The 11,036-nt window shown below is 34.4% G+C and overlaps 1 protein-coding gene across 1 annotated transcript; it reads right to left on the minus strand.

Moving 5' to 3' along the window:
• Window positions 1-7,945: 7,945 nt before the first annotated feature.
• Window positions 7,946-9,219, minus strand: LOC106072125 (uncharacterized). Its single transcript, XM_056018552.1, has 2 exons — window positions 8,617-9,219; window positions 7,946-8,185 (listed from the first exon to the last, which is right to left on the minus strand). Exons 1-2 carry the CDS (start codon window positions 9,217-9,219, stop codon window positions 7,946-7,948), a joined length of 843 nt encoding a protein of 280 aa, XP_055874527.1.
• Window positions 9,220-11,036: the final 1,817 nt, after the last annotated feature.

Here is an 11,036-nt window from a genome sequence, read left to right on the forward strand (position 1 = left end):
GCTCTCTCAATGCGCTAGGATCCTATCAATTGTCCCGACCAGTTGGAAAGGAGTGGGAAAAAAGAGAAGGGGAGATCTAAGTGATCGATCTTTAAATGCATTTATTAAAAAAATAAAAAAAAAAAAAGGGTAAAAAGACCTGAATTCAAACTCGAGGGCTAAAGCCTCCTCAATCTAACATACTAACCACTGTGCCAGGGTGGTGCTTATGAAAATAAAAGGTTTTATACATATCTATTGTTAGTTTCAAACTTTTCTCTCAACAAAGTAGTAATGGGACTACTTCAACTTATACCACCTTATCAGTCAAGTACATTTCTTTGCCTTGTTCGAGATACCAAAGAAAATAATTAATTACCAATAGTTAATTATTATTTTTTTAAATTGATTCTTGTTTTGTCAGGTAAAAGAAATAATTGTGCAAAATTTCAGCTTGATCCGAGATTGGGTGTGGGAGAAATAACGTGTACTAGCTTTTGACCAGACAGACAGAGTGAGTTGTAAAAAAAAAAAAGTAAGAGTGTTGTAGATCATTGTGAATGTCATTGTATTACTTAAAGTCACTCTTAGGACCTCTCTTGTCACTCTTAAGGCCTATGTTGTCACTATTAGTTTAGGGTCAATCTTAAGTTTAAAATGGGGGGACAGTGTTGAAAGGGTTAAACTGTGACAGTTATAATGGAAGGACTCGATCCTCTAACTAAAGAGCCCCTGAATGTGAAAGCCCACTTCACAAGATATCAACAGTCGATGAATCATACAAGAGTAGTAGCCTAAGCCTCCTCAGCTGTGCGGGCCTGTAGCACGCTTATGAGACGAATTGGAGTTCTGTTGTTTGGGTGGCTGTCATATTCAACCTCCCCCACCCGTTACTTTTCCAATCCCAGTTCGGTCTGCTAACGTAATACCCCCCCCCCTCTCCATTATTCTTTACTGCGCTTCGTAACTCCACTGCGAAATCAAGTTAGCCTGTTGTTTAGGAGAAAGCACATGCTCACGGAGGCACGAGCCGTGGACAAGAGCGTCAAATGAGTGGCAGAAATTTGTTTGCTATTGACACTTGCCATGTGCGTGCATTGGAGTGTGTGCATGTGTGAGAGACTGTGTGTATGTGTGTGTGTGTGTGTGTGAAAGAAGAGTCAGAGTGTTCTAACCTACACATTTCTTTCTAGCAAAGGTTCATAGAGTTTCCAATATATTTTTTATGTACGAAATTATGAAATTGAACTATTGTTAAATGGTGTCGCTAGAAGGCTGCGACTCGCACCGAATGATAACCCAAGGAGTTTTAACACAGTGGAGGACGAACAATCTTTTTTTTTTTCAGAAGTCTAGTTACAGTTAAATACAGTAACATAAAATGTTACAAACAATGTTACAAACAATGTTACAAACAACGATAATTTAAAAATTGATTGCACGCATACTTTATAATACTGGGCCAATGAATATATCATTTTAATTTTTTCTTGGTGGTAGAAGCGGGGTGGTAATTTGGGGTGGGTGACATCATCCCAGGTGACGTCTTTGTTAAATAAAAAACTATCGAGTTTTAGCACTCTGATACAACGTGCCAATAGCTACATGTGTTGGAGGCTTGAGAGAACGTCTGCATTGCAGATTACTTTGACTAAAAGTTGGCGTCTGATCTGCAAAGGACTTTAAAGGAGTTATGCCGTCATTCGTGAAGTTTACATTCTACTAACTTGAATCATTCCAAAACGTTTGGGGAAGGTGTTCATTTCAAAGCAACTATCACACAATAAACATTGGCTTATGGACATTTACAAAAGTTTGCATCAGCTTCAACGAACTCATTTTACTGAAAGTCCTGTTCAGTGTGAAGTAATAGAGCGTGGTAATAATGGTAGAGTGAAATTTTGTAATAAACATGTTTCTTTAGTTGTAGCATGAGTCTCTTATGAGTGATTTGAAGAAATCTTTGTTTGAATAAAAAAAAACAACAAAACACTCCACTTCAACATGACTTCCTTCTGGTTTACAGTGTTCTTCCAGGAAGGTTACACTTTTGGTTATATTTTAGGTTATACTCCAAATATAACCCAATCAGTATGTCTTCTTTAACGTCAGGGTTAGCTCAGTGATTTTACAAAGCTCTGTTCCTTTCCACATCCTGCCTTAATGTTCTTGAATTGATTATAAGCTCCCCGCCTGACCGGTGGTCAGCTATTCATCACACATGATTACTCAATCGTTCATTAACACAAGCTTTGATTAACGACTGCAGTACAAAAAAATATTTGACGTCCTTAGCCCGAGAAAAAAATGACGAAATTCGCCGATGGCTACTTTTTGGAAAATCCAGAATGAGGCTCACGCACATTTCAAGGGGTCAAACCTGCGTCCACACTCAACATTCCCGGTTTTATTGTGTATAATGTGCCATTGAATATAGCAATTAAGTCTTCCAAACAAATCAGATAGTCTTTTTTATTAAAAAGCCCCGAAGCTTCGTAAATTGTGTTATAATGGGACTTGTTTGTGACGCATGCGCGCAAAACTCGACGCCATAGCTCTTTAATTATATCTTGTTGTGCATGTTTTTAAATTTGCGCTAATCTTTTGCAATACTTGAGAAGAAGTAAGAGTAAGAGCCTTATCAATCACATAATTGCCTAACGATAGGGGGAGACAAACACCACACATTACATTGTTTAGTGATCCCAGTAGAGTTGTTGTTCGTAATAACACTGTTGATTATTTAAATTATTATTATTAGTATCATTATTATTATTATTTAAAAAGTAGTGTAGCACTGAGTGCTGCAAGCCGCCTAAGGGTCGCCGGCTCCTCATTTTTCCTCAAGGTGGACTTCCGATGCCGTTTCCTATGTTTGTTTAGCCGCAGAAATTTGAATTCAAAGTTTACATTCTCCCTGATGGGTAGTCAGCTAAGGCTAGCGAGCCCCTCCTGTCCGAAGCATACTGGAGCCCCACCTGTCCGAAGCTTACTGGTTTAAACGTCAGTTACTCGCCTTTGCCATTTCTCCTGTCAGTAATAACAGTTCTACCGGACCTGATATCGGAGCCACATGCGACGATCAGAACTGTTTGTCAGAGGCTGCTTGAGACGCATGCCACACAAATAATTTTATAGGTAGTAAAGTGCTTGTATCCATTACACTTTCAGCAATGACAACCTTACGGAAAATTAAAAAAAAATGCAGGCTGCAAATAAAAATTCCTAAAGCAGTAAGCATAGACGAGTAAATCATTACGATTTTATTTCTGATACAATAAGACAAAAGACACCAGGTCCGACTACTCTAATTCTTTTCTTCATCTTTTGTTCCTTTGTCAACACGCTACAAATGGAAGAGTTGGCCCAAAGTTGTTTCTAAGGTAAGTAAAAGTTCCCCTTTCAGACCTTGCGATCTATAATGGAACCAGGGATCCCCGGTACCGAAGCCTAGTGCTTTACGACTCAGCCAACGCGCCTCCCAAAAGTTTGTTTCCTTATTTGATTCTAAATCTCTTTTCTCTTTTCTTAAGTATTTTTATTTAGCATTCAAACCAGCACATTTATCTTAGCGCTTAGTTTCTTATTCTTTCTTACAGCATTTTAATGCTTAACCCTTAACACAGTGTTTCCCAAACTGTGTACCGTGGAACACTAGTGTTCCGCGACTGGAATAATTAACTAGTAGGCCACCACATGAATTAATGTCTCTTAAAAAAAAAAAGCAAAGTGTCCGCAAAATACCCAGAATGTGCGAAGTGTTCCGTTAATGAAAAAGTTTGGGAACCACTGACTTAACATACCAAGGGGAGTCCCTCAGCGATTTTTATTGATGTTGTGCTAATTGTGCCAACTAGTTTACTCGTGATTTATTAAAGTGTCCCCCAGTATTACCACTATTTAAATCTTATTTAGTTACTGTTATAGTTACAAAGAGCTGTTTACTAGTTGGCAACAAGTATAGAAATGCACATGCAGCTATTGATTAGTAAAATAAAATAAATTGAGTTGTAGTTACCATGAGCTGTTTACAAAAATAGAAAAGCACTGGCTTGATAAGTTATAAACTCTTATTGCTTTATCTCATGATCTGAAAACTGTAATATTTTAAAACAAGCATAAAAATACTTTTCAAAATATGCCTTTTTTATATCAAACAAAATTAATAAATTACCACTAATTAATTAATTAATCGTTTAATTCTTTAAATACATTGTGATGTTTTGTAAGGAACAATGAATCAATGAATAATTGTGCAAAGTTTCAACTTGATACGAGAAGAGGCAGCGGGAGAAATAACGGGGACACAATGTGCACCAGACAGACAGACAGACAGACGGACTGGGAAAAATGCCTCGTCGACGTTATTTTGATAGCACTGATGTTACTGACATTATTATGGCTTACTGTGATTAGCTTTAAGTGCAAACATTCGAGAATAAAATGATGATTAAAAATGTGAGGCATTACCGAAGTAGATCAAATTCTTTATTTAACTTCTGACTGAACTGTGTAGGAAGTGAAGAATTCCTGGTTCAAATCTGTCCAAGAAAGAATTTCTCAGTAGTCACGGTGTGCGAAGGAATACGGTCTCCTCTCAAAGCCTTGATGTTAAGAGAAGAATAAGGAGGGCTAATGAAAAGTTTATAGAAGATTTTTAAAGCAACAATATTGATAAATTTTAAAATCAAACTTACTATATATATATATATTAAGTTTCATTTTAAATTTGTGATTAAAACGGAGGTCCAGTCTTGTATTTTGGGCGACTTACATCTTTTCTAACAGCCCTCAGGCCCCCCCCCCCCACCCCTTTTTTTTTCAATGTGAATATTGGTAATATTGTTGAAACAGTGTTGCTAACGTGGGCCAATGAGCTCTACGAAATATCATCTCTTTCAGTATTAGCAAGAGAATGGAAAGTACAACATCGATAGGAATTATCATTATAATTATGTAGATAAAAGATAAAATATCTTATTTGCATTTTTTTGCAACTGCAGAGAGAGGTATAGGAATAAAAAGTTTTTAGAAAAACAATTTCGGATTAGTTGTAGGAAAAATCTAGTCGCGTAAAGTTGTACTTTGAGTTGTAGAACCAGAATCATAGTAACAGCTAGTTGTAGTTATGAGTTTGGGCGAAGATAATGAACTTGTTTCATTTTATTGTAGCCTACAGTTTGTGTATTTGTTTAAGTGATTCCTAGTTCCAGAATTAAAGATTTCTATTTATTGTTCAAGAATATTCATTGTTTGAATTGATAGTTGTATTTGAATCTCTGGTATGATGATTTTATTTAAGTATTCAGCTGTTGTTAAAAATAGAAATTTACACTAAATTATAGTCTAATATCAGAAACGCATTGTCTGATCAACACAATCTCATCGTCACATCAAGACATCTTCACATTTAACACTCAGAAACCAATGATCGCCACGATAATTAGGCTACGTGATGGATCCTCAATCTAAGCGGACACCAGACCTATGATATTAACACAAGTTGGTACATGAAGCGAGAGCCGTAAAAACAACTTGTGTTTGGGTAGATAAATATTGGTTTTAGTTTTCTTCAAAGGTTTCGATTGATGTTCCACTCACCTACATTGCGCGAACCCATTATTGGGTCACACTGACCGTTCCCGGTCAACCGTGTCCACTGCGCGCACTCCTTAACGAGCCTATTGTTCTCGTGATAACCTCGCAGTCGAGGTACCGCTTTTAAGAAAACAAAATAGACAAGTAAAAAAACAAACAAACAAACAAAAAAACAAAAGGGTTCCTAAAATAAACATTTTTTGTCAAAGATTGCAAATACAACCAAATGTGTCTCCCACAGATTTATAGTAATGCTTTTAGGGTCGTCGCCGAAAAAAAAAGTTTATTTATATTTGATTTTGTTTCAATTTTGCCCAATTAGGTTCTACTCTATTTTTTTTAATGTTTAGAATTAAAGTATATATTGAGAGTTATAGTCCCAGAGTTATTTATACAATAAAAAATCTCTGTTTGAGTAAATGTTTGAAAAAGGTGACTAGGAAAAACAAATTTGGGTTCAGGACTCATCTCGATTGTTACTCTTATACTTTTATAATTTTATATGACTTCTAAATTTATTATTATTATCTAAATTGTTAAAATAGCAATAAGCAGCTTTTATCATATAGATATGCAACTTTTAATGTTAACAAACTGTGATTTCTAATAAAAGAATTGGTACGCCCACTAATAAAAAAATTGTGTGTGTGTGTGGGTGGGCAGATTGATGCATTCGTCACCAAATGGGCCAACATACTAGAGGGAGGTTGACACAGTTCTAAAATAGGTTAAAATATAAATTATTAGTAATTATTATTTTGACAAGTAATGAATTCCTACACAAATTGTGTGAATTTTCTACTAAAATTCGCAATCCCCCCCCCCCAGCTTTGAAGGGGGAGGGCGAATGAGAGCCTCCACTGTATCCGCAGTGTTGTTGACTGGTGTTTCTTCTTGAGCTGGTGTATGAAAGACAAATTGACAAGAAAGATGACAGAATAAAGTTAAACATTGAGTGTGCTAGCTTTCGTCTGACCTCTACCCACACAGATCTTTCCAGCTCTCTATCTAGCAAGGTTGAATCTGCAAGGAGTTAAAACTCCCGCTGGTCTAGATCTGGGGGTCATCAAGGTTCTCAAGCTGCCAAGCCACGACAAGGCCCTAGCACATGTTGGCAGAACATGCAATTACTAGTTAGTAAAAACTTACAAGCAGTTAGTCATTAGTACAAATAACAAGCAGTTAGTCATTAGTAAAAATAACAAGCAGTTAGTCATTAGTAAAAATAACAAGCAGTTAGTCATAAGTAAAAATAACAAGCAGTTAGTCATAAGTAATAATAACAAGCAGTTAGTCATTAGTAAAAATAACAAGCAATTAGTCATTAGTAAAAATAACAAGCAGTTAGTCATAAGTAAAAATAACAAGCAATTAGTCATTAGTAAAAATAAGAAGCAGTTAGTCATAAGTAAAAATAACAAGCAGTTAGTCATAAGTAAAAATAACAAGCAATTAGTCATTAGTAAAAATAACAAGCAGTTAGTCATTAGTAAAAATAACAAGCAATTAGTCATTAGTAAAAATAACAAGCAGTTAGTCATAAGTAAAAATAACAAGCAGTTAGTCATAAGTAATAATAACAAGCAGTTAGTCATTAGTAAAAATAACAAGCAGTTAGTCATTAGTAAAAATAACAAGCAGTTAGTCATAAGTAAAAATAACAAGCAATTAGTCATTAGTAAAAATAACAAGCAGTTAGTCATAAGTAAAAATAACAAGCAGTTAGTCATAAGTAAAAATAACAAGCAGTTAGTCATTAGTAAAAATAACAAGCAGTTAGTCATAAGTAAAAATAACAAGCAATTGGTAGTTAGTAATATAACAAAGAGTGAGAATATTTTTAAACAACCTGAAGTAAATATTTACTTTAAAAATGAATGCTACCATTATTAAGTTTGAAAACAATATTCAATCAGCCAGTAAAAATTAAATACATGCAACTACTAGTTGGCGACAAATATAGACATGCACATGCAGTTATTGATTAATAAAATAAAATACATTGAGATTTTAAAACTATGCAACTTCGTAATTAGTATGACACAATACAAAATATATGCCATTAATAATTAGTAAAATGAAACATTCAAATAGTTATTGAAAGAAAGTACCGGAATACCAAAATGTTAAAAGACTAGTAGGAATATTATCAAGCATAAAACTATTATGCAACAGTTAGTAGGTGTTAATTTATTAGTAGAAAACAAAAATAAAAAAGGGTGAGTTATTTATTAAAAGAATAATGTTTTAATATTTAAATTGTAAAGATAAAAAGTTATTTAATTAGTAAAACGCTAATTTTATTAGTTTAAATGTTAAGCTTTAAAGAAGAAAAAAAAAAGCTCTGAATTGACTATTAGAATAAAACTTATAAAAGTTTCACTCTGTCAGTCAACCAATAAGCTTGACCAAGGGCACTCACCAGACTATACATATCCCATCTGGCATCAGGCTCTGGTTCCAACATATGCTCCAAGACATTCTTGTAGAAATGCAAAGGGAAGGTCCAAATGTAGGTCTTGACCATGGTCAGGTAGTCCAGTCTCTGTGTCACATCTTTCTCAAAGATCAAACAAAACAGGACAACGCCAAGAGCGTAAATGTCCAACTGGAGAGAATCAAGTAAGTTTTGTTTAAGTCTTCATTTACAATTAATAACGCATCAAACAATCAATGTACATGTATATAATATAATACAATGACTTTGTTAAAGAGTGTATTAGATACGTTTAACTGATTATCACACACCTAAATCATACAATGTGTTATAAATCAAGAAAACAAAGTACAACTTATATAATCATAATCAGTTTTTGTTAACAAGTGAGATTTTACCTACTGCAAAAAAGTTTTTTTCGGCAAATTATATTAGTTTTGTATGTGAAATATGTCCTAGTTTTGTTTACTAATACTTCGTTACTCCCTAACATAAAATGAGAATACTTTAAGAAATTAGTAAACTTAACAATTCTTATCAATGTTAAATGAAAATGAACATGTTTTGATATAGATCTATTTTAAATGTGAACATTTTCTTACCTTATACCCGTTGTAGGAGCCAGTAGGAGACTTGACCATCTCTGGTGCCATATAGGATTCTGTTCCCGCCATGTTTTGAACCGTGGGACACTCAGGACGAAGTGTACACGACATATCAAAGTCTGTCAGATAAATTTTGTGATTTTTGTCCACCAGAATATTGTCCAACTTAATGTCACGATGCAAAATGAAGTTGTCGTGAAGATACTTCACCGCAGAGCAGGTCTGTAGAAAGTAATGTTCCGAGTAGTTTAAAGGAACTTTCCCGATCATGTTGTACAGAGCGCCTATCTCGCAGTAGGGCATTATGATGGCGTGGTGGTCAGGGAACGTTGCTGCCTCATCAAAAACCATGATGTTGGGATGTTTCAGCTTCTTCATGATGGCCACCTCGGTGTGGAATCTTATGGTGCACGCTTTGGAGCGTTTGCAAAATTTGACAATTTTCTTCTGGGTTGTGTCTGTATTCTTGTGCGCCAGATAAATTTCACATCGTGTCCTCGTCAGAAATTGTTCTTTAGTTAATCCGAATGTCTGGAACACATCTGTAGAGTACTTCTTCACAAGAGGTGGCCTACTGGTGGTATTCGACATCTGACTCATTTTATTAGAATATGAACACTTTGATTCAAGGATCCAAAGAAAGCTGCCAAGTGGAAACTCTTCAGTAAAAAATCAAAATATGAACAAGTGACTGAACGTTGTAACAAGCTTATATAGCTGATGAGTCTGTGTACAGGAGCATTCTGATTGGTAGACAGTACAAGCGGTATTGAGTCATGGAGATCTAAAAGCAGTACCTTGACCGAAAAATTATCACGAGAACAATAGGCTCGTTAAGGAATGCGCGCGGTGGACACGGTTGACCGGGAACGGTCAGTTTGAAACAATGAAGAGTGCGTACAAGGTAGTTGAGCGGAACATGAATCCAAAGTTTGGATGAAAACCTAAACCAATATTTATTCAGCCAATGTATAACAATGGGAGACACTCGCTTCTTGGACTTGTTTTTATACCACGGAGGTTTTTTATGTTTATTTGATGGTTTAGAAAGTGTAAACGTATTAGAAAACATTTCAACAAGACTTATACAGAACTAGCTTTAGTTTGTTTAGGACTCAGTTTCCTTGTTCTGATTTATGTCAATATTATAGCGTCTGATTGGATTATTTTTCCTTGAGTAGAGGTTGAAAGAGTTAATGATTTTGAAGTAGATAGACCGTACTGGGAAGGAGAAGGATGCAGCGATGTAAACATTTTCTTCTACAGATATAGGTTAATGTATTATAAGAAAAGAGAAAATAGTCTATCTCTTAAAAAGAATCTGGGAGTCGTTTTCAAACTTCTTTTTAATTATAACATTAAGTCTTAACTAGCTTTACCTTTTTTTTTCAATTTCTTTTTTTTCGTGTCTTAACCAAAGTTTTGTTTTTTAAAAAAATGGAGAAATAAAATGTATGTCATGTACATAGACATAAATAAATCGACCAGTCTATATTTATTTATGTCTATGGTCATGTACAAATATGAGATTGGAGATTGTCTCCCGTTTAAGGAGAAGCTAGGAGTAATGGCTTTTAGAGTTTCTAGTATAATATGTTTTAGGAAAGCTTTGGAAAGGAGGAGAGAGTGGATTGTTGCAGCACTCTTATGGATATCTATATTGGTCTATCTAAAATGGGGTTAAGCTTAGAAAAAGCTATATGTTGGCAAGCCTTCATCGTTCTGTCTTCATTTAGCCAAACATGTTAGAATAAAGTATAGAGAAGACAATATTATGTACGAATGGCCTTCCAAATTGCTGTAAGGGGTCCATGCTTACAATTGTTCAGTATTTATTTTTTGTTTTTTAATGAATGAACCATGCTCTGCATGTGTAAAGGTCATATGTGAAGGTAATTGTAAAGAAACTGTAATGTTATACCCTCGATGAAGTATACTACTCCTAATACCCAAGTTTTCTATCTATATCAAAAAAATATTAAAAGCAATTTAGGTTTACAAATGAATGATATTCTAAAATTTTACATCTAATAAAATAAATTAACTTTTTTTTTGTTTCACAATTTTTTATATTAATGAGTTTAAACAAATTTTGTATTTTTATAGAAGTTGGACTATTCACAGTAAAAAAAAAGGTTTAAAAAAATAAAAACTTTTCTAATAAATACACCAAAAGGTCCCCTACATCTTCGTAATATGAAAATACAAAACGGAAAAGGTCATTTCTACAAAGATAGATAGCTATTGGAAAAGATGTCATCTATTTTTATTTATAAGGTATTACTAAATTTAGAATGTGAAAGGTCAACTATAGAGTCAGCATTAAACATTCTCTTTCTTTTTGCTAATAATATTTTAAAACATATAAAATGTTTCCATTCATAAAAAGTTCAACGTTTTGAAGCAACATTTAGAAA

This window comes from Biomphalaria glabrata, chromosome 1 (genome assembly GCF_947242115.1).
Source record: "Biomphalaria glabrata chromosome 1, xgBioGlab47.1, whole genome shotgun sequence".
Taxonomy (NCBI): domain Eukaryota; kingdom Metazoa; phylum Mollusca; class Gastropoda; family Planorbidae; genus Biomphalaria; species Biomphalaria glabrata.

What these genes read in the sequence shown, in the direction of transcription:
- LOC106072125 (XM_056018552.1), bottom strand. Translation starts at nt 9,219, where the DNA reads ATGAGTCAGATGTCGAATACCACCAGTAGGCCACCTCTTGTGAAGAAG. An exon ending in GCTCCTACAACGGGTATAAG is followed by an intron (nt 8,186 to 8,616) that starts GTAAGAAAATGT and finishes GATTCTCTCCAG; the next exon opens with TTGGACATTTACGCTCTTGG.